Source organism: Balearica regulorum, chromosome 1 (assembly GCF_011004875.1).
Source record: "Balearica regulorum gibbericeps isolate bBalReg1 chromosome 1, bBalReg1.pri, whole genome shotgun sequence".
Taxonomy (NCBI): Eukaryota; Metazoa; Chordata; class Aves; order Gruiformes; family Gruidae; genus Balearica; species Balearica regulorum.
Window position 1 is genome coordinate 26,076,761 of NC_046184.1, and position 24,498 is coordinate 26,101,258.

Consider the following 24,498-nt stretch of genomic DNA (forward strand, 5'->3'; position numbering starts at 1 on the left):
ACGGGGTTTGGGGACATGGGAATTCTACACCTCTGAAGATCTGAGCTTCACTGAAAACACTCCAGGGAAAAATATCCTTTGAAGACTATTTCTGGTTACAGCAGCTTGGCTGTCTCGCTAGTGCAAAGATCAGAATGCCGCTTGTTGGACTGAATGCTTTCTCTTTGTTATGTCCTTTCATAAGGTCTTGATAACACTGTTTCATTTGTAGGGCTTTCCCTAAAGGGATGTCTCATACCTTGGTGTGCAGGTTTTTTTCCTTAAAGTAGTTATTGGAGGTATTTTAATTTTTCTTTTGGCATAGCTCTTGATAGTCATGAGCTATCACCAATTTGAATTCACTATGACAACAGTGAAGACATGATCATTCTGGTAGATGAAGACAGTGTAGGAAAAGACAGCAAGGTTTATGATATTTTCTGAACTATTCTGGAAAGCAGCTGTTCACTCGTTCATGTGCAAACCTCTCCTTGTTTCACACAGCATTCTCCATGCTACTTGTGGAGACTGACCATAACGCACAGTCCAGTCCAGTAACCACCTGCTTAACTAAACAAATTAGGCTGAAATATTTTGGCACATTAATTGCAGTATCGTATTATAAGTGTAAAAAAACCCCACCCTATGTATGAGGCTGAGATTGTTGGAAGCAGTCAATTCATTCACAAAATACTTTGTACAGTTGCTGTATGGCTGCCTGGGAAAGGCTGCAGGAATCCTGAGGACAGTCACTGTTCACCTGCCTTGAGGGTGATCAGTGGTTTATTTTGGCTCAGTTACACCATAACTAAGAGGATCTGAAGCACCAAGGGAAGCATTCTTTGTGGAGGAGAGGCTGGCATGAACCAAGTGGAACCAGCCTAATTCCCAGGACAGCTCACCTGTCCCTGAACAGCTTAGCACAAAACATTGTCCTGTGCTCAAGAATTCATGCAGTGTCACATCCAAGTTCAGCATCTGGGGAGTGAAATAGCCATTTGAAGTCCTATCACAGTGCCTCAGCCATAAAAACAGGGTGATGCTTGACTATTCTGTATCTCTTCTGCAAATACTGTGGAGAGATGTTAGGTCTAACCACAAATGGGGAGGCATAATGCTTCCACTCTTGTCCGGAAAAAAAAAGTTATTTTATTACGGTTTCCTTATATCATGAAGGGCCAGGCTGCAAGCCTGCTTTTCTTGTCAGTCCAAATCAGAATTTTAAGAGTAAAAAAATAAATGAGTGTAACAAGCCAAGAACTACCAGTTTTTCCCAAAACTCTTCTCAAATTTGGCAAGATGTTTGCCTTTTTCCACCTGGTCTCAGACTCTAAAACTGCCTTGGACCTATCTACCAAGTCAACCAGTTACCATCTTCCTTACTGGAGTAATTGATAATACAAGGCAGATGACTTTCTCTAAAAGAAGCAAAAGAAATCTATCATAGGCATAAAAAACAAGAATGGAGAAGAGACAGGACAATCCTTTCTCCATTTATATCACATTCACTCATGCAATAGATCAATAATCCTTTCTTCAATCAACTAATTACTGTAAGAGACAACCATGAAATAATTTGTAGACCTGCAGCAAATGGTGTAAAGCTGTGTTTTTCAATTTGCAGATAACTGGTTGTCTGCAAGATCACAAAAAGTAGTACACAAAAAAACTACAGTATTATTAAACTATATCCACATATTTTTCTGTGCAATCAAAGAATAATCTGGAAATAAAAGTAACTGAAGTACATTCAAAAATTAGATTAGTTTGACATAGGGAGAAGAGTACTGCAGTGTGTAAGACAGGTGCATTGGATGGTTCTTTTAGTTTATCGGGGAGAGGCTGTGTCAGGCTAAGAATAATTCTCCAATGAGTTGTATTACAGATTTGAATGCAACCTATAGTTTTTATCATGGCTTAATCTGTCAATTCAAGCTACGAAAATATGCTGTCAAAATACTTTCTGAGCTACAGTAGAGTTCAACAGCAAGCAAAAGGAAAATATGTAGTCCTAACCCAAAGGCAAACACGTCAGGGCAATTAAAACACTCAAGCCTGTTATTCCACTTCTGTGCTTACACACTGTGCTTTGGATGAATATTCAGATTACACTGGTATGCTGTCCACACATGGGTACTTTCTGCATAGCAAGCCTCAGTAAAACCAAAAGCATCTAGTAATCCAATACGGTATGCTCAATTTGTATGCAAGCTAAAAAGGTTTACATTCCTAGTTGTTCCCAAATGTTGGACTTCTTACTCTATATATATTTAATACACCAGGTAGGCTACCACAATCAAAGCTGCTAGACATGTTTCTCACTTGCACAAGAAAACATTGTGGGATTGAGACCTAACCTTCTCTGGGATGGAAGTACTTGGTGCCTAGTTAAAGCACATAGCTGCCACAGATCTGCCAAAGCTCCGCTAATCCATCTGTGTGGGTGCTTCCCTACCTGCTGTGAAGGTGGAGAAGGCAACTGTCTGACAGAAAAGCCAGAGTGAGAGATATTAGAGACAGGCAACTGACAGTGGGCTGGGATGAAGAACCAGGTGAAAACTGGAAAGAGAGGATATGCATATGGAGAGCAGAAGGATCATGCAGTTGAGACATGTAGGGATCAGACTGCGGTGAAGAAGCTCATGGGGAGGGCAACTCTATAGTTAGGGATGCTATTGTCCATATGCTCCATCTGTCATAGGCATTGGAAAATCTGCAATAATGTCCCTGTCCTGGTAGCAAGGTTTGGGGCCGAGCATGACAGGTGGCAGTGTGCTACGCATGGATCAAAGAAAATAAATCAAAGTATTGCCAGATTTTCACACATGCATCCTGCTGAGGGAGGAAAACCACACTGCTGCATGCGATGAGGAAGAGGGCGCTTGGCTCTCCAAGCCTCAGCGGAGAGGGAAGAATAGTTCTCCCTGCTTTGTGCCAAGGAAGGAGACTCCGCCTGACACAATTGCCTTGGGACAACCTTCACTGATCCAAGTTACTCCAACTGATAACTCTTGGGACTGTATCCAGGAAAAAACTTTGTATCCCTGTTCTGTGCACCCTGAGGCAAAGTCACGTGAAAAAGCAGCATGCAGTCATGAAGTGGAAGGATGTATCACAAACAAGTGAGTCAAATCAAAGTTGAAGAGCGCGTGTCACAGCTTTTGTGTAGCTAACTGTGCATAATATGCCCGCTCTGGTCTGATATTCACAAGGTTCTTCAAGATCTCCCACTGTTTATTATAAAGTCAGTTGATTTAGACTTCAGATAACATAAAGCAAAGTAGCAGTTTAAATATGTGAAGTAGTTACCTCTGCCACTCACAGAGCAGAGTAGCAAAAGAAGGGAAACAAACACATGCAGCAATGAAGAACACACTGAGGACAGGAAAACTTCCTCTTGGCTGGATAGAGAGTTGTAAAATGAAAAACCAACAGAGTCAATTGATGCAAAATCACCAGGATTCAAAAATTCCATTACAGAAACTTTTACTAAAATTCCAATTATTTTTGCAGCAAAAAATACAACATGACGGAGCACAGAGGCAAGATGCTGGGTGGGGGAACCCCAATAATCCTGTCAGAGAGACACAAGCCCCTGCCCTGGTCCTCCCCAGCTGTCCTAGGAAAGACTCAGCCCCAGTGCCTATCACGGTGAGTGAACAGGACCCCCAAAGCGTCTTGTGTACCCAGGGAGGGGGGCGGGGGAGGAAGTGCATTGCCTAAGGGTGTGGGACTTAGGTGGTGCAGGGTAAGAGCATTTCCCAGTTGCTTATTACAGGCTGTTTAGTGGAGGAACCAAAGGTGGGGAAAAGGACGTATCAAGGTAGTTTGGAGAGGAATAAGCATGGGAAAACAGAGGAATAATGGGTTAAAAAGGGTTTGCTATGTCTAAGCAGTGGGTGGTTACTACTCTTGGCTGGCCATGCCCTGCACCTGGTCAGGACAGTCTGTTCCTGTCCCCTCATTAAACTCCATTGCCAACTCTTTTCCTGGCTGTGGGGCTCTCGCACATGTGTGCATGTGTGTGTCTGGGGCTCTAAGTGCAGCCCCTGGAGTGGGACCAGGGCTCGGAAGCCACTGTGTCCATAGTGGGGCAGCAGCTGGAGCAGGAGCGGGTGTGTGAGTGCGTGTGTGCGTGTGTGCGTGCTGGCGAGTGGATGAGGCTGTAGGCGCTGTTGTGTTTGTGTGAGCGCTGAGTGTGTTTATCTGCGTGGCTGGCTGTGTGTCGGTACGTGTGGGGTGTGTAGGTGTGTGGCTGGGAGCACACGCTCAGCCTCGCTGCTGGCCAGACCCGGGAGCACGCAGCATCAGCCTTGCCTCTGTCAGGCTGCTGGATTTGGCAATCCCTAACTTGGATGAGTGTGTTCATAGGAGCTTCAACAAAAATAAGAGGTACTGAGGAATCTTCCCCACCTTATTATGACCAAGCCTGCTGATCCTGCTACTCTTACAAGGAGTAGTCTGGGTGTTTAGAGGCACATGCAACAAATGGAGAGAGCCAGAGGCTGGAAATTCAATGGGCAATTCAATGGGAAAGCAGTGCCTGGGAACGAGTTCTGCCCAAGGAAACCAAACTGCCTGTTTCAGTATACTTTCCATCCTGCCCTTCACCCCAACCTTTCTACCACTCCCACTCTTTGCAACAGGACTGAAAGCATGAGGAACCTGAGCTGAGAAGCCCTCTGAATGACAGCAATAATGAGAATTCATCATTGACTTTAAAGGGCAGAAACTACTAGAGCTGAGAAAACTGCCTCTTCCCTTCTATGGGTATAGAAGAGCCTCACGATAAGCAGCTAAGGAGTAGATGGGTTTCTTTGGCTTAATGTCCTATCTCATTCTAATTACAATGAATTAGGATTACAATTACAGTGTTAAAAGTATGGCATTTGTTCTCCTTTGCAAGAAACAAAGCACATATTTTAAAGTCTGAATGACAGCTCTTGATCACTGCATTTACAGCACTCGGGCATCCCACGCCAACATTAATTAATGTGTCAGATTCCCTAATACCCAAGAGGCAGGAAACAACCAGAAAACTGAAAAAGAGAAGCTTGGGAATAGAGGCAATGGCTAAATCAGTGTCAGGACACAGGCTCAACCATCGGCCTGCAATCATCCACTGTGTTTGTTTTCTTCTCCCTGGGTGGCCATGCGATGCCCCAGGAGACAGCTCAAGCCAGTGACAGTTCCTAAAACTCAGTGAAGAGCAGGCCACCCTCAGTCAGGGGAAAAGAGTTTAGGTACGTGGACATGAGCCATACGGCATCACTTCTCCTCAGGACTAGGGAACTGACCCTTTTTATTTATGAGTTAGACAAAACAACAGAAGACAGTGATGCGATAATTAAGTCACGGCTAACGTAAGGGAGATTTCCAGCTGTACCCCACAGATGCTGTTTTCTCTGCAGAACGCTACGCTGCCTTTCAACTCTACTCACCTGGCATGCCATGGGGTAGTGAAAGTCAGTGATACAGACATCATCATGACTACATGTACAGCATCCATGGAACATGGACTTTAAAGTAGACGTTAACATTATCTCTCCAAACATTTTAAAGAAATGTAGGGTCAGATCTCTCACTTTTGAAGGTCAGCAGAACCCCCCACATTGTTAGATCTGCAAAGAATGTGTACTATAATGTCTGGGATGTAAATCAGATGTGTCGTGGTGCTGGGTAAAGAAGAAAAAAACCTGCTGCTTTTTCCTACCTCACACATTATCCTGTCATAAAGAGGACAATCCAACTCGTCTACAGTTACCTTCTGTGCTAGTACCAGCTTGAGTATTTTTTTCTTGCTATTCTTAGAGGTTTCTCCAAGGGTCCTCTAACCTTTTTTTCTAAAGCTATAGCACTTCATTCCAAGTGAAAATGGGGTTAACGTGCCAAACTCCATGTATTTAAAGTCCTTGTCTTCAGCCTACTCTTTACAGAGAATTACCTCAATTATTTTCTGTTGAAGACTGACTTCTAGAAAGGCCCCAGTAATACCTAGCTTCACTGTGGCTGTGAAAACTGGAGTGAGTGCTTTGCTTTTTTTTTTTTTTTTTTTTTTTTGAGACAGTTGCTGAAGCCAGATGGAAAAAAAATATTTAAATGCCTAATTCCCATTTAGACAAATACTTCTTGATCTCGTCCAAAATAGCTAGGTCTTGTTCTTATTTTGTTTATCAGCCTGTTTAGCAAAATACTTTGATATTTTGAATGGTTTTCTGGTTTATCTCTTTAAAAAAAAAAAAAAATAAAAATTGTAGCAAACAGTGGTTTCTTTCCAAATAAAGAAAAAATGGTTTTGTCTTATTTTACCATTTTACACTAAAAGTCCTCTTTCAAAAAGCTAATCAATAGAGCTGTATTCTGTCAGATTTAAAACAACTGCAGTTCTGCCAAATTCATCTTGCATTTACACAATGCAAAAAACCCCCCACCAGTATATTCTATGTACAGACACACTTTCAGTAGTTGCTATAAATTAAAAATGAAACTCCTTTTTATAGCTAAATATTTATTTTGGAAAGCATTACCACAAATGTCAGAAACAAAGTCATTACAACAATGAGCTTGTTATAGAAACACTTTATGCCTTGAATAATTTGTTTCAAACTTTCCAAAATACATACCACTCAGCTCCTCTGTCCTTCCCTCTATCAAAGTCTGAATATATTTTACTTATGTGAGGCACCCTTGAGGGAATATGTTTAGACTATATTTTTTTATTCTTGCTACCCATTAAGGTTGCTCAACTTTATTTCAAAGCCTATTCTTTTGTTACTTTTTAATCCAAACCCATTCCATATTTTGTCCACCTGTTGTTAAAAATGGACGTTGTTTTGTAAAAAAACATGCCTGCCAAATATTATACAAAGTTTTTTTTCTTTCTAATCAAAGAGAAGGTGCCACTTTTAGTATTAGTCTTCTGTACATTTTTTTTTTTTTTCAGAAATCTGAAAGCTCTCATGACCAACTTGAAACTGAAGGATAGTTAGTTTTGATTTCTGAGTATGTCAGAGAAGCTTCCTTTCTCTTCAACATCTGTGCAAACTAGGATTACCTCCAAATGGACAACCTCAGCAGCCAAATAAAAGAATATTCAATATTACATTGAAAAATCAATTTTGAGGGATTATAATGAATGTCAGAAGGAGAGAATAATCATTCCCCTCATAAAGGAAAGGTTCCCATTTGATGTAAAATAAGCCAGTGTAACACTCTGGTGCGTGAAATTTTCAGAAACATGTTCTAACCCGTGGGTGGCTACTGCACTTTTGCTGTCTGGGGCATTTTTGGGATAAGGCATTCAAAAGAACTGTCAGCTGAAAGTGGATGCAGCTGGAGAAAGTTGGAATCTGCACCTAGGAATGGAGTGGGCTGGCTGCAAATTACAAGGAAGGTCCACACGTGTATTAGCTTTTTGCTATCTGAACCAATAAAAGTCATGGTAGCTAAAGTAAGTTAAAAAAAAAAAAACAACCCAGCCAGGTTCGGTTTCAGTGGTATATCATGCCTCTACCTAAAATGGGAGCAGAGTGATGAAAGACACCACACATCTCACAGCTGATCAGGGCTCAGAGCCAGTGAGTGCATCAAAAGGGTGCACAGCTTCCAGCAGCCAAAACACTGAGCAAGACGAATGCAACAATCCCTTAGACAGAGTGCTCTGCCCAGACTGCTACGGGCTTCTGGCTACACTTACTGTCATTCTCCCAGCACCTACATTAGTAGACAATCATCTGACATTTAGAAACAGACATATATATTTATAAACCAGAGACTCTGTTTGAACCCTATCAGAGCCAGGATTCATTTCTTAGAGGGAGGCATTTTAAAAATACTTGAATAAACAATTATCTGCTGTTACCGTCTTATTCACCTATATTTACAAAACATTGCCTCAAACTCTTTTTACAGGATTTGCATGTTACTAGCATATTATACAGCTTGTATACTTACACCTTAATCCCTCGTATTTATTCAGTTTCAGTAGACTTGCACATTGTTGCTTTCCTTTGGCCAATGTGTGTATCTGCCTGGACAGTGGTGTTTTTCAGATTCTATTAACATGACATAATTTATTCCAGTAAAGTTTTAATTTTAGCTCCCTGTGTAATCAGTGTGTAATATTTTAATTACTGTAAGTTCTAGGTCAGCCCAATAAATACTTGATGAAGTTCAATGTCCTTATACTTTTGTTATGAACAAATAAAGAATTTCCCTTTCTCAAAGAAAATAGTGCATTTGAAACAGAGTTTTTAGTACAATTCCACAGAGGGTTTATTTTAGTGATACAAAGAAATAGTTTGTGTGCTCTTCTGCTAGAAAACATGAATATGTTCTGCTAGTAATTAGGAAGGAGAATACATATTGTTCAGAAAAATATATGATGCATTTAGATTTTCTAACAAGAAACCACAGCATCACATTAGAGAGCAGCATTTATTTGGGTATGTTAGAAACTGATCTGTCTTGTACTGAAACCAATGATGTCTGTGGCATGAGATTAGGCATCCACTTTCAACTACTTGCCAAATAGCCAGGCTTAATTGCTAAAAGCAAAATTAAAAAGTGATCAAGACAGTGTATGTTTCTGGTATACATTTTCTTCCTAAAACTATATGAACTTTCATTTTAAGGAAGCAGAACAAATTTAACAAACATTAAGTGTGCTTGTAACTCAGTATGCTCTGAGAATCACATTTCTACCTATTTAGCTTGTTTCGGAAGCTCTTCGCTTAACAACATACAAAAAGAATGCTTCTGAAATGTATGGTTCACTCCTCAAAACTTTGTCCAGGATTCACATAACATATATTTTGCATTAGGAAACCAACTAGTTTTGTATACTGTCAACTATATATTTGTACCAACAGTTAAGCAAAATGATTTTTGGAAGAGAATATAAATTTTCTAGATTTGAAGATATCCATGTATTTGTATGGTAACCCACAAAATACTTCTGTGGCTAGCCTCACCATTATTATTTTGCACAACATTTTAAATGACTGACTTCTGAGAGAATGATCTTGTGCTCTTACTGGCATGCTAGGATCTCCAGTCCTGCTTATTTAACCTTACCTCCACCGGGTTGTTTACACTTTCAGAACCTGATTTCAATTTACTTTAATTTTCTCAGAGACTTTTGTATTTAGAAAAGCTGAGCATCTAATGACCTCTCTATTCCTGACATTTCCTTTACTCTCCACTATGAAAAAGAACAAAAACCCCAGTGTCCCATTTCTGTTCCAAAAAAACTAAACTGCTTCCTTCAGCGGGTTGGTCCTTGTAATTGAAAATGGCAACCAGATGTTTACAGAACACACCAGCAATTTTCCTTGAGGCCTTTACTCTTTATAATTGTTTGCTAAAGTTAGTTGGACTTCATGGAAACTTGTCTAAGTAACAAACAGCAAGTAGGGTCTCCTCCTAACTGAACAACTAAAATAAAACATGAAATAAAAGTAAAGTTAAAACTAATGCTAGCTATTCCTGTTAATGTTATTTCAAACTTCATGGAAAACCACTCACTAAGGGAGAAGATTTGGTTCTCTTAGTACTGATTTTTACATGCCATCTGTGTTGGTTTTGCGTGGCAAGGTTTTGGTAGCGGGGGGGCTACAGGGGTGGCTTCTGTGAGAAGCTGCTAGAAGCTTCCCCTGTGTCTGACAGAGCCAATGCCAGCCGGCTCCAAGACGGACCCGCCGCTGGCCAAAGCCAAGCCAATCAGCGCCTCTGTGATAACATATTTAAGAAAGACAAAAACAGTTAGAGAGCGCTTTTGCAGCCAGAGAGAGGAGTGAGAAGATGTAAGAACATCTGCAGACACCAAGGTCAGTGCAGAAGGAGGGGGAGGAGGTGCTCCAGGCGCCGGAGCAAGATCCCCCTGCAGCCCGTGGTGAAGACCATGGTGAAGCAGGCTGTTCCCCTGCAGCCCATGGAGGGAGGATGAGGGGGTGTAGAGATTCCACCTGCAGCCCGTGGAGGACCCCATGCCGGAGCAGGTGGAGGCACCTGAAGGAGGCTGTGACCCCGTGGGAAGCCCGCGCTGGAGCAAGCTCCTGGCAGGACCTGTGGATCCGTGGAGAGAGGAGCCCACGCCAGAGCAGGTTTGCTGACAGGACTTGTGACCCCGTGGGGGACCCACGCTGGAGCAGTTTGCTCCCGAAGGTCTGCACCCCGTGGAGGAGACTCATGTTGGAGAAGGCCGTGAAGGACTGTCTCCCATGAGAGGGACTCCATGCTGGAGCAGGGCAACGATGAGAGGAGTCCTCCCCCTGAGGATGAAGAAGCGGCAGAAACACCGCGTGATGAACTGACCGTAACCCCCACTCCCCGTCCCCCTGTGCCGCTGGGGGGGGCGGAGGTTGAAGCCGGGAGTGAAGTTGAGCCCGGGAAGATGGGAGGGGTGGGGGGAGGTGTTTTTAAGATTTGGTTTTATTTCTCATTCCTCTACTCTGTTTTGCTTAGTAACAAATAAGATGAATTCCCTCTCTAAGTTCGGTCTGTTTTGCTCATGATGATAATTAGAGAATGATCTCTCCCTGTCCTTATCTCGACCCGTAAGTTTTTTTTCATTGTACCTTTTCTCCCCTGTCTAATGAAAGAGGGGAGTGATAGAGCGGCTCTGGTGGGCACCTGGCCCTCAGCCAGGGTCAACCCACCACACCATCCCATGAAAACCCTCTCTATTTCAAGAGTATGTTATTTGCTTTCTACCTTCTCAAACTTCAGCTGGCTGATTTTGTGCTCCCTTCCCTTTTCCCCACTCCTGTCAGCAATATTTTCTCATACATTTGGGATTTTTTTTTTTTTTGGAGAATATTTTGCATTTTAAGAAGATGCTGTAAACTACATACTGCTTGTTCCTCAATTAAAGCCCTAAGTGACCACAGCTGATTTGGACCTGAAATCTCTCCATCTGCTTTAGAAATCACTGTTTTCCCTCTTTAGTTTCTTATCTATCTGCTTCATTTGCTCAAGGCTAGTCACAGACTTTAAGAAGTTTGTGAGTCCGTCTTGTTACCCCACAAGGGGACACAGTACACCCAATAGAATTTCTTTACCTAATATTTCAAGACCTCTATGACTGAATGCTCCATAGCTCCAGGGGATCCATTTGATTACTTCATTAGCCTGACCCCCAAAACAGCTTTCCTAATACCTAACCTAACTTTTTTGTTGTGGTTGTACTAGTTCATGTTCTGTTTACCATAGACGTGAAGAACAGATTGTTCTTTTTTCCTTGGCAGCAGACTTTTTACATATTTTACGTTAACAAGTACTTCTGTTCCCCAAGTCATACCAGTCTTCTCACTCATTGAAGAAAGAGCATCATTGCGTCCTCCTGTCTCTACCACCTCCTCTAATTCTCACTATTTTTGCTGATATAGTATGCCTTGGAAAATGAAAAGCAAATGTCTGACAGTCACCAGACATGGCCCTGGGGGCCTCTGAAATCCACGGCTGTAGTTTATTCTCTAGACTAATTAGCAGCCCTGAGGAAACTATTACTGGCTGCACTTCTGAAGTAGCACAGCACTTCTGCAAGTTCTTACCTTGCTGCTGGCCAGATGTCAGCAGCTAAGCTGATTCTTTTGCTGATTTAGCCTCTGGTCAAAAGTATGACTAGTGAGCGGTACTAGAGGTGATACAATATGCTAAGGGAATAGCAAAGATATACAGCAAGGAGCATGCATTTTACCCTAGTTCTGACAGTGACTCATATGGTTTTTATCCTAGTTTCTCCATCTCCAACTTTGGTGTGGCAACATTTCTCTGCCTCCTAGTCCTCCTGTGAATAGAAGTGAAGAGACACAGACATTTTCTTCCCATGGAAAATGTAGATTTTCTTTAAAGAGCAATTTTTCCAAAGGATACCCCACAAACCAAAATGAAAAACTGACAAAGACTGACTTGAAAAATTGCTTTTTGGGAGAATCAAAGCAGAATTTTCTTTCCTCTGCCCCCAACTGCTTCTTCAGTCATTCACCATCCAGAAAGAGACAGAAACCTGCAACTATCACCACTCCACGTCTGCTGAACACCTGTGCTTGCTTCTGCAGATTCACGCTTCCTGACACTCCCCAAGCAGCGGCTTTTACAGGGAGCAACTGCAGGGTTCAAGGAAGCAACAGATCGCTCTATTGAGAGCCAATAAGGGAGGCAGCAGAGGCCATATCTGCCATAACAATACAACAATTCTCAAATCAGCATTTTACAGCAAAATGGATTATGCCTGAATATATTTTAACAATGAGGGGTTATTCACTCCTTGCTGTAATACCTAAGCAATGCCATGAGATGCCACCTTAAATGCCAGACAGATCTCTTGACCCCAGCACATAAAGACAAGGGCCAAGATTTGCTCGGACTTCTTCCCACGGGTCTGCTGTCTCACTCATCCCTTCCCGTTCTTGGAGCAGCTCCACCCAAGCACCGCTCCCACATCTGCAAAAAGCCAGATCATCCTCATAGTTAGTTGCTGGAACCAGTGCTTAATTTACACAGCCAAGTACTTAGACACAACATGCTCTAAAAATGCGGAAAACAGAACAGAATTCAGTACGTATTGATAAAGTCAGCAAAGAGGAAATAACTTCAGATCTAATATTCTTTGCAATAAATATATATATATCTTATTTATATCTTATGGAACAATAAATCACAAAAAACCCTCCAAACCCTAAAAAAAACCACAACCAAAAACTAAATCAATAGCTGTACTGTAACAATCTTTCTAATGGCATGGCTAAAATTTCATCTTCTTGCATCTTGAGGGCACTCAAACTGCAAACAAGAAGCCATAGTAAAGTTTAAATAGTTAACTGTAGTATTCTAGAAATAGGAAATGATCATGTAAAATCACTATTATAAAAATGGTTTATGATTATTTTTTAAAAGTCACCCATTGCAATTGCACTAACTTCCACCAAATTATTAAAATTAACATTCTAAGGCAGCAGGGAGTGTATAACGTTACGCTGCACTCAGTTTGCCAGCAGCCTGAATAGATGCTGTTTCCCATGGCCAAACTGACTGACTATCATTAAGGTTGTGCAGAATCTCTTCCATTCCAAAAGCTAGCAGTCACAACATCTTGCATGTTATTGCAGAAAGAATTAAAACTGGTTGGTCAGATTTGTAGCATACAACTGCACGTGTTTTTCGGGGCCTGCAGTTTTCTGAGATTTGCGTAACTATTAGTAAAGGTGAAGAATTGAGAAATGAAGGAAATGCCTATTAAGGGGGGAGTCACCATTGACTAATGAGGCAGGCACATTGAGCAAAGGACAGAAAAACTCATGGCTTCAGAAAGAAAGATAGAAGTAGTTTAACTATCTTAGAAGATGCCATCTGGGGAAAGTACGGAATTCAGGAAAGGTTCAGGCAGCAGACAGTAACTAAGGAATGTTATTTTTGGAGTGCAGAAATGCATTTTAGTGCAACAAATTTCCAAGATAAAACTTCCCTGTTAAAAAAATATTGTAAAAATATTGGCAAGGCATCACAGAGCCATAGGGACCCACAGATCCTGTTAATCTTTCCTGTGGCCCCAGAGATGAGAGCTTCTCGGACTGGAAGGACAGGAAAGAAGGCAGAAGACTCTGGAAAATATTTGGCAAGTTCTTCTCCGGCATCTGCTGCTCTGGAAGGACCTAAGGGCGCTCTGAAGCCAGGTGGCTCATCCCACTCACCTCTGATAGAGCAGCACAGCTCTGTGCTGGGCTAAGGGAAGGAAGGCCCGCGCCTTGTGCGGCTTGGCATGGAAAACCTCCCAGGTGAAAGCCCAGAGGTGTGGGGCTTTCTCACTCCTCTTTCTGATCTTTTTAATATTTTCCATCAAGATGTGTGACACCTGTTTCAGACCCACTCCCAGGCTGCAGCAAAGGCAGAACACGTCCCAGAGGCTATGTCCCTATGAGCAGATTGTCACATTTTCAAAAAAAGAGGAGGAAGGAAGGAGGGAACAACACACCAAGAACACCTTCTTCTGCCTAGCTGGCAAACAAGACAAATGTACCATTTATAGATGTGCTGCCAATACAACCTGCTATCTTTCTCATCAGCTGTTGTTCTGTTATCATTTGAACTGCTTGCTTCACGATGGACTTACCACAGACACTGGAGGTACACACCACGCTTAAATGGATCTACTCCAGCAGCAGCTGCACGCCCAAGGTGGCAATCCCAGCTCTCCGCAAAACCTGGCTATCCCATCATCTGCTATGAACACAGTACTTACTGCCTCTCTATCTCCAGCCCAGCAGCAGACTAAGAGATGTATTAAGCCTTACAGAAAAAATGGCTGATATAGGGCTGCTGCAAAAGAAAACTCAAAGCGCTCAGAGCAGGCACAGATACCATCAGTCCAGGGGCTTTTCCCTCCATGTGGGCTTAATTGCTAAGGAATGGTGAAAGCACAGCTACTTTTTGTTCAAGTAAAGCTGCTTGAAAATTTACTGACAAAGCTATTTTTCAGGGAAAAATTAGGGGTTTGAATAATTTATGTTTTACTACAGAACACATCTGTATGGATTTTTCATAGGAAACCCATAAACCACAGTCTCTTTGCCATAAAAAAAAAAAAAAGGTATGCTTTTCCTTTTTAGCCAACTATTTTCCAGTTACCAAAACTCAAAATGTTTTGGTTGGTCTGTAAGAAGTAAAAAATTTCCACTGAAGAAAACTATTCTCCTGATGTTTCTCTCTGACAGCAAGGAACTCAACACAATGCTGCAGGCCAGGTGTGGAGGATATCTCTGGAAGATCAGTGTGCAGAGCCGTGACATTTGGGTTTCAAAAGGGAGCAGAACTGGTCCTAAAATTAATAGCGAGCCAGCACAAAAAAGTTAGGAATGTTTTGTGGTGAATTTTTTTCCATATATGACTTCAGCTAGACTCTTGGCTCTCAGCCATTCTAAACAAAAAATCCTTTCAAAATTAGAGTGAACTTTGAAAGATACACGAGTAAGACAGACTGCACCAAAAATAAAAGCACCGGATAGAGCTGCTCAATAATACCAAGTAAGAAGGAACGACTCTTTTAATAGATTTTTCACAACACTCATGATCTATGTTTCTCAGTTCATTATCTATGTATTTTTAATAGAGGAACATATTTTTAATAATTTATAACACACCTATTAGGAAAATATTATGACAAAGCATAGCTCAAAATACCCTTCTCCAAAATAAGGAGTACTGTCCCCTCCAGAACAGTAAACCCCATCATCTACTGCCAAAGAAAAATAACTATGAGTGTAACTTGTTTAGTTCTAAAAAAAGATCATTGGTTTGGTATGCAGACATGCTCTTTTACTTACTTGTTGTTTTTAAAATATAATTTTAAAGCTAGGCACTTACATAACACAGGGAATAGTTAAAGGCAGAATTATGTTGCCATTAAATGGAATTAGTAGAGTCTTACTCTTTACCTTAAATTGGCAAGCCTTTGACTTTTTTATATACTCCAACATCTGCTGAAAGCTGTAGGATGTTCTTGGAAAGTACCTAAAACCTTTTTGTCATTTTTTTTTTTCATTACTGGAAAAATACTACAGGAAGTGCTGGTGCTAGCCTGTAAAAATATAAATACCCACAGTTAAGCTGATTTCTGCCGAGGAAGCGTTTGGAGGGTAAAAACCTGTATTGGAGAACTTCAACTAGCACTGATTACTGTGGTACACTCTAGTACAGTCATTTTTCTTCTAGGTAATAACTGAATTTGCCATACGCACTTCCTTGGCCATTTGAAACAAAAGTATTTCACGGAGATGGTACGCATGGTCCCCAGAGGTGCCATCTCTTCTCTGCAGTCCATCTGACGTTAACAAAGCCTGCAGACACACTGTGTCTTGTCACTCTGAGATGGAACGTACTCAAGGCAAGGAGTGGCTGAAAGGTGCCTATGAAACCATATTCAAGTAAGAGTGAGGTAAAGACAATTTAATATATCTTGGCACAGCGTGCCAAGAAAACTGCATGTACCTCATTTTCAAGAAGTTTCTTAAAGAAACTTGAAATTAGTGGTGGAATTCTGAGCAGCCTTAAGCACGCTAAGTAATTATGTTTTTCATCTATGAAATTACTCCGATTGGTTACAGCACAAAGCAAAACTGAGCTCTCTGGTAACCCCAGGAATGTATTGCTAGCCTGAATGATGCAAGCAGCACTCCCTTTAGCATGAGAAATAATCAACCACACCATTTTTGTACTGACACCATGGTGGCCTGTGTATTTTTTTCAAAGCCTTCCAGTTCCAAAATTAGCTTCCAACAGAATACCAAATTGAGAGCACAGTTTCAGTTCATACCTCTAAGATGTCCAAGAGCACTTAAACATGGTCAGCGTATACACAACTGGTGCTTAAAGCTCCTCTATCAAGCACGGTGTAACTCTACACGACAAAGCTATAGTCCCTTGTGCAAGAGATCAAGCTTCTTCAGTAGCCTGCCTTACCTGTGGATCATATTTCAACAGCAACTAAGAACCAACAGTAATTTACACCAGCTTCTGCAGCAAGTGCAAAATGCACTTCTTCTGTATCATGTTCTTTAAAAAGAACAATCAAAACTTTACCGGAAGAAGTTTTACATACAGCTTTTCTTTAAGAAAGAAAAGGAGCAAGAACCAAATGTAGCAGGTATTTGTTTTGTTATGAAATGCTCTTTTGAAAATTACTCAGTTATATTGATGAAGTTGGTATGAGAAGTCATCAGGAATGAAAATGATCTGATTTGGTTGCCAAGACTATGATGAATGACTCTGCTGCATTTTTTTTACAGAAGGATATATCTAATGGAAGAATCATCTAATTCCGGAAAATTAGCTGCATAACTGAGAACAACTAGAATTTGGCTTCTATCCATATTTGCATGGAGAGGTTATAAGCTTTATCTCTGTGGAAGAATGCTGGATGAATAGCTAACATTTAGTAATTAATGAATTAACTAAGTACAATTAATCTTACTGTGGTAAGGGCCCTCATGCCTGGGATCTTCCCTCAGTCTCTTGTTTTCAAGGACTGTGACTGTATATCCATGTTTTGCCAGGATGCGCTGACAGAGCTGACGGTCAGTCTCACGGTGGGCAGGAGGCGTGTACAGAACTGCTCTTCTCGTACGGCTTCCAAAGTACTGGAGAATGGAGTCGTCGATCTACAGCAAACACAATCCAAAGACAACGGTTGTAAGAAAGGACACTCCTCAGCAGTATAATATATAGTTGGTATTTTTCAAAAAAAGAAACTAGTAAATTACTGTGACAATCAGGGAAATAGTTCTGGTATAATTAAGAATTCTCCTTCTATCAGGGACTTCTGACCACAAATTCCATTTTGTCTGCCTCTCCATTTTTTTTCATTTTGGACTGATATTGCAAGGGTTCAAAGGATCTTTAAACCATGGTCTTCCCTCCATGGAAACACCTTTGGCTGAAATCTGGGCTGCTCTGGAGAGCTGGTAACAGTACTTGCCAGCTGACTTTGACCATGGCCTCAGGCTGATCTGTGGGTCACCCAGCAGAGAGTGGGTGGGTCCCACATAAACTGTTCCAAGGAACGTGAGTCCTACACAGATGGTAAGTGCAGGGGTCTGAGTTCTGCTGCGCAGCTTCATTAGAGTACTGATGTAAAAGCATGCAAGGGAATCCTAAACAGTACTGTAGATTGCTGTGCCTCTAGCAAATTAAATGTATCCTTGTCAGTACCTCATTGCCTGATTAGTCCAAAACGATCCAGCCCATAGGAGGACTAGCAGAGAGGCTTGTATATAGGAGCAAGTGGAAAGGTGTATGATGTCTCCAATGAATCCCAAGGAACTCTTGGGTTGTCTACCATTCACTGTCTTCCCACATAGTGCCTAGGGACAATGGCATCTAGAGAAAACCCTTCCTCTGTATAATAGCCTGGGATATGAGCTTCTTGCAAGGGAAAATGGAAAAGAGCTACCCCAAACACACAGAGATAGTGTGAGCTCGACATTAAGTTCTGAAAAAAGCAAATTATTGGGCCACTGTCATTGGGTCTTTGGGAAAGGGGGATATCTTATGTCTTACATAAGGCATAAAATTAGGATGCTCCATGTAAGAAACAGGTCCCTAATATCTGGAATAGCCTAGCTGTTCTTTTGCAATAAAAACACCATTTACAGACAAGATTTTCTTTTCTTATAAAGTATTTGACTTTAGGATTGAAACATACCAGCATTCAAGGGATTAAATTCAGGACATGAAATTAGTTATCGGCAAGTTCATGAATTTCAACTTAGCAGTAGTTAGCAGTACGTCCTTTAAAAACAAAGTTATTCCATAACTTCTAATTTTAGTAAGGTTATCACTGGAGATAGGAAGTGCTACACAAACAAGACACCACCATTTTGTGCACAGTAGACCACACTGAAAAGAGACAGATGCTTTGACATAAACAAATGTCATTCAAGATGTGTCCAGTTGTTTATAGGCCTGAGATCCAGTGATAAAGTCCCTCTTCTCAGCAGTCTGTTCCCCAATTACAGGATGCAGTTTTACGTTACGCTTGGCTGAAGTGTAAGCTTCTCTGCGGCAGTGAGGAACACAAACTATTTCAGAGCCCTGAGCCTCTGCTTTTGCTCCAGAGCAGACATCCCCCGTGAAAAGGGTTAGTATCACCAACAAGGAAATCCTGAAAAATATCTTGATACAACACTGTCAGTCTTTCACGTATATTTGCTAAATGTGCAACCCAAAACTACTTTAGGCACTGGGAAAGTCAAGTAAAGGTTGATCATGTGCTAGCCGGAAGATGCACAAATAGCACAGGGTGAAGTCACAGGAACTGAGTTAGGCAACCTGTCAGATGTCCACCCTGGCATCCCAGTGTTTTTAAAACACATTAATTGGGTGGCAAGCACAGCGTTAGAGTATGTCAGATCGCCCTTCCCCACCACAGCACCTGCCCTTATGCCTCTGCCCCTCCCTCCTCTCCTCTTATCTTCTCTCCTTCCTGCTCTCCTGCAGTGCCAGCAGCTGCTGGCAGCCCTTTCTCTCCATTTCCCTCCCTCACAGTTCCTAAATCCAGCCCTTGCTTCAGCCCCGCTTCTGCACTCCCGCTCCCTCCTCCTCCAGGCAGTCCAGCCAGACACGTCCCGCTTTCCATTTCACTTTCATCGCGGAAGAAACTCAGAGGATAGAGACACCTCTCGCTTTATTTTGCCAGCAAATCCAATTTTCCATCCCACGTGTGCTGCAAGGGCGAGTGTTGCAGGGTGAACTGAGGACGCGTGAGGAGCACGGAGCGGCTGCAGCCCAGCGCACATCCCTGCCCGGGTTCAGCTAACGATTACAGCTTCTCCCGCTCCAGTCCCTCCCGGTGCGGCTGAGGGTGCCCACTCCCTGGTGCAAGTCCCGCCTTGGACTTGGCGGCGCTTAGTGCGCACCTCTCCTCACTAACAGTTATCACACTTTCATCATGCTACCAAAATGCACCTTTCTTCGTGAAGCCAAAGCCTCCTGCACTGTCGCTCCTTAAGTGTTTTGCTTCAAACACACATTAAGAGCTTCTGCTCAAGCACCAGCAATGACTTTATTTTCCTCTGCGGGCACTACTCCCAGGACAGCCCTCACAGGGCTCACCCCAGCCCGGCCGCTGCCTCGCAGCCCACGCATTGTGCAACAGGCCTTGGCTGCCCAGGGTGCTGGCCAGGCCTGGGGCCGAGCTGTGCCCCCGCTGCTCCCCCCGCCTGGCCGGCGAGGCACAGGGGGACATGAACCGACTGGCCTGGAGGCGTCTCGAGGGCCGCAGGGACCCCACGGGGTCAGCTTGCCTGCAGCAGGACCCTCCAGGGGAAGGGAGCTCTCCCTCCCGCCCCCACTGATGCAGACGACATGTTCCCCAGTTCCCTGGTGATTAGCAGAAGTGTTTGCAACGCTCCAGCTTGGCAATGACAAATATTCAAGAGAATATTGATACTAGCATTAAAAAAAAAAAAAAAAAAAAAGGAAGTTCAAGCAGTGGCAGTAACCTAGGTCATTTCCACAAAACACAAACAGCCTCAAGCGGCTCCACAGGGTCTGTGCAGCAGCCGGCTCCCACCCTGTGCTCTTCATGGTGGCTGGTGATGGCCCTCGCACACAGATCATGCCACTCGCTGCTCCAGAGGGCTTTCCTTGGGACATGCAGTCCAGAGGTACATGAAAACCCCTCAGGATGCCGGTGTCCGCAGCCCCCGGACACAAGGCCAGCAGGCACGGAGCAGGGCTGGTGGGGAACATGCTTGTCTGTCTGCGCCCCCAGCCTCCCTCCCACCGCCCAGGCACCAGGCACTTTTATCCACTGGCTTCCCAAAAAGCCATGACAGGATCCTCGGGACACCGAGACAATTCAGGGTCTGAAATTTAAAACAGCTTGATTTCTCATCTGGTACTATTGAATAATATGAAGTAGCTCAACACCATTTACCGTGCTTGCTTGAGATCCATGTGTAGTGTGACCAAATTTATTTCCTCTGCCCTTTCCTTTAAGAGCTATTTGCAGTCCAAGTTACAAGATGCAATGTGTCTTCTCTCTTTTCTTGCCAAGCCAGTGCAACGTAGGGTGGGTTTTTTGTTTTGCTTTAAACCTCCTGTTAGCTACGCAGAATTAAAATAATTCTGGCCAAGTGCACGCTTGTAGCAAGTGATTCCATAATTTCTTCCATAGCTTTATATAAAATGGCTTACATCACTGGCCATGCTGATCTAGTTACTACTGGATGTTTTCAGAATTTCCAATATTATAGCAATAGCAGTCATGTTTATACACTTAAAGAGTCTGCTGGTTTTTATAAAATGTTTCTCAATCATAAAAATGCAATCTGGGCAGAGAGCTGGTATAAAAGAAGCAGAGTGCAATAGATGAAAATAAACTGTTCGCATATTTTGACAGTTTATGGTTCTGATTTTTTTGGCATTCCTATAACTTTAATGTGCAGCAGTCTTCGACCAAAAAAAAAAAAAAAAGGATCCATAATATTTTGAATATTTGAGAATAATTATTAAATGGTCAAATGTTTTCATGTCCCAACCATTTCTTACCTCTTCTCTAGTATGAAGTCTCGGGCTATTTGTTAGCAGGTCAGTATATTACAGATTCAATACACCTTATGTGAAAAGAATTGGTAAAGAACATCTGTGGCCCATGTCTTACCTAGAGAATAGTGTGGCTGCCTCCACAGAAATTAATGAGGCTTTACAGCAAAGCTGAGATTTCCCATATGATTTAGGATGAGGCCTATGTCAGCTTTGACATGATATACCTGCTCTTACAGCTTGCCAACCGTTGCACTTAGCTGAGACACTGACCTCATTTTAGTGCAATAGGCTGTTACACAGATGATCCACAACCTTAAAAACTGGCCTAAACAAACCACAATGGGCTGTAAAGTGAATAAAAATGAATTTTGTAATTTTGTTTTCCATTTATAAAATAACATGAAAAATGCGAAAGAAAACAAATTGAGCTCCATAAAATTTATTACGAATTTTTAAAAAAATTGTCGAATCAAATGTATATTCCTCTGAGGTCTTAACAAACAAGATAAACAGCCCAGTTTACATAATATGAAAGCTCAAGAATTATGTAACCATCCTTGTCCAAAAATTGACATCTATTATCTGAGTTGCAGTTCTTAGTTCTTCCTGTCTGCAAGTTCCAAATAGCTGTGAAGTTCTCTGTTAAAGAGAAAATGTTTTGACATTTTCCTTGAAACCAGTTTATCCAATTCTAGGTTATGAGTGTATAAAGATATAATTGATTGTATTAGTCTCTGAAGCTTTCCTCTATTGTATAGAATTTCTGGGTTGTTCCAAAGATCCAAAATTCGGTCAGTAACTGAATGTTATAATTACTGTCATTGTTTTGGCCAAGAAGAAAATAGCAAAGATATTCCAAGTTGAGGAGAGAAAAACAGTTCCTTGGCATTTTTTCAGATTCCAAGAAGATTGCATAATTCCATAAATATTGATGCATTGTCTCTGCCTGGCAAGGAAGCAAATATACAGTTTGAACTGTTGCCATAGAATTTCATTGACCATCACTTCAACTGCAGAAACAAAATTCTTCTTCCTGACATAATGGCCCAACTCATGTCTGCCTAAGCTTCTCTCAGGAAAGAACCCAAAAACTGTGAATCATCTTTTCAGCTACCCAGTTGTGGTGGCGTTAGTCCCTGTGTTGATTTACACCAAGCTAGCCAAGGCTGTCAGAGTCTTGTCCAAAAGCTTTGAGTAACTAACTTGACTGCAGCTTGCTTTAACCCCACTGCTTTCTGCAGGTACTGGACTGCTGCAAAAGAGAGATACGAGCCACTCTGCAAACCAAAAGGCCTTTGCATGAAAGAGGAGTGCAACAGAAATACTGCGAAAGAGAACCAGTCTTATGTAAACACCACCAGCACGACTAGCAATATTCACCACCTAAATTCCCATTTAGCCAGCAAAGGAAGTGTGGATCTACCTTTACTGCTAAATACCACCTGGCACAACAACATTACAAAAAAAACCCATGAGTGAGACTCCTAGGAACTACCACGCTAATATTAAACAGCATTAATAAGAAGAGTGATAATAAAAACTTAGCATGTGGCTCTAATGCCCTAAGTCATTCATTTATAGGACTGTGCAGAGCTTTATTAATTCCAAATGTGACTTTTAAATTCTTCTTCATGTTTGCATAAAAGTTCATAGAAATAGTAAGTTGTTCATACTACCATTATATTTGAAGTGCACATAGCTCCTGTATCAAGAAGTAACAGAGAAGTTAATTTCCTGTTTCACTTTCTGGAGGGTATTTAAATGTGTTGGCTTTATGTTCTGTTAGATTTGCTAATCAAAAAGGACTGGGTTGTAGAATGAAATGGTTGGAATGTAATCCTGCTTCCAATTGTTTGCTGAATAAATACAGAACAAGCAACTGGATTATTGGCACTACTTTGATGGCTGGTTTCTGGTGACTTCATAAATCCAAGAGCAAAACTGGAGTTATTTGCATAGTCATCCACAGCACTCTGAGCTGGAAGTACAGAGCTATTTTATCAAAATGCCTTTGCTTTATGATTGCATGTAGTTCATGGCACCAACTGCCTTCTCTTGAGAACAGACGACGAGACAATCCTACCATCTTATCAAAACAGCTGCTTTTGAGGAAAGGGCTCCAGCGAAGTGCGTGAGTGAGATTCTGCCTCCAGTTCCCACTTGCTGCTGATGCATCCTTCTCAAAGTTCCCTTCCTGCAAAGAGTCTCCACCCTGCCACTCTTTCCTGACTGCTACCACAATAGCCTTGCTCTTTATCTCCAAAATATCTCTAGCTATCTGTGCAGTAAAAATAGCTGTTTCCTCAGTGCCTTTTGCAAAAAAAGTCCTGCTTTCAGAGGGTGCAATGCAAATGTGGTACCGTTCCAAGGAAACCAGTTGCTGATACCATACCATCTGTCGATTGCTTTCTATTAACAGAGGTTTCATACTAGCAAAGTTCTTTGTTCTTTTGTGAGGAGAAAAGAGTTCTCATCCCCCTACTGTATTCTATAAAATAAATATCCTTTTAAAGATTAAATTTGTTTTAAAAATGTATCAAACCTTATTATGCATAATGCAATCTTTTCTATCCAGAGCTCTCATCACACTCCATTTCTGCATAATAGCAAAAATCACCCCTTCTCATTGTATCATCCAGCTTCATTTCTCCCATTTCACATATTTACATTTCAAAAGTTCCCACTATCTTTGTCTTCTTTTCTTTCCATTTCCATTCTCCCCTTCTCTTCCCCAGCACAAATCCAGCGCCCTCTGTGCACAATCTCTTCCGTGCCTTCTGAGGACACTAATACTTTGCAGCTGTAGTTCCCTGTTCTGCCTCCCACGTCTCCCCAGCCAGTGCCTCTGTTCCCTGTTCCATGACACTCCTCTCCTGACCCCTTCCTTCCCTGCTTATTCTGACTGAAGCAAGTATATTCCATCCAAAAAATCAACAGAAAAAACCCAGACATATGCCTTTAGAGGGCAAAGTTAATCAGATTTGTTTTAAATGTCTGCATTAAGTCATGATGAATTTTGCATTAGAGGCAGTTATTTCCATTGACTATGAAGTCCAGCTTTCTGGCTCTGACAAGATAGAGTGGAGCACTCAAGAGAGGATAACTCTACTCTGGATGTCCAGAGTTCTACAGTTCTAGTAACAATTCCTCAGCTTTTCAGTAATTTCAGTCCCAATTTTCAACTATAGGTACCCGGGCCTCTAACCTGTGCCAGATATTCAGCTTAATCTACCTCTAGATCTTGGTTAGGATTTACACCTGATGTTTCTCTCTTTTTTTTTTCCTTTTTTCTCTTTTTATGCATAGTATCTCTGAGATATGGCCACATCAAACTGTCATTATCTTGCATCTTTCGTACTGTCCACTCCCAGTAAATGATATCCTATCCTATTCAGAATGAAGCCATAAAAAAAAACTTTTCTCATACTTCCTGTTTGCTCACCTCATTATAGCTCCTCTTGGAGACAGATCTTTTAC

General features: G+C 41.9%; 1 protein-coding gene across 3 annotated transcripts in view; it reads right to left on the reverse strand.

Annotated features, from left to right (window-relative positions):
• CPED1 (cadherin like and PC-esterase domain containing 1) overlaps positions 1 to 24,498 on the reverse strand; it is a 152,357-nt gene that overhangs the window by 123,757 nt on the left and 4,102 nt on the right. For all 3 annotated transcript variants that reach the window (XR_012833709.1, XM_075743360.1, XM_075743350.1), the window contains exon 2: positions 16,946 to 17,132. Coding sequence is in view for 2 of the 3 variants with exons in the window: in XM_075743360.1 (XP_075599475.1) it covers positions 16,946 to 17,132 (187 nt within the window). In the remaining variant the exon portion in view is untranslated. The remainder of the gene's footprint in view (positions 1 to 16,945; positions 17,133 to 24,498) is intronic.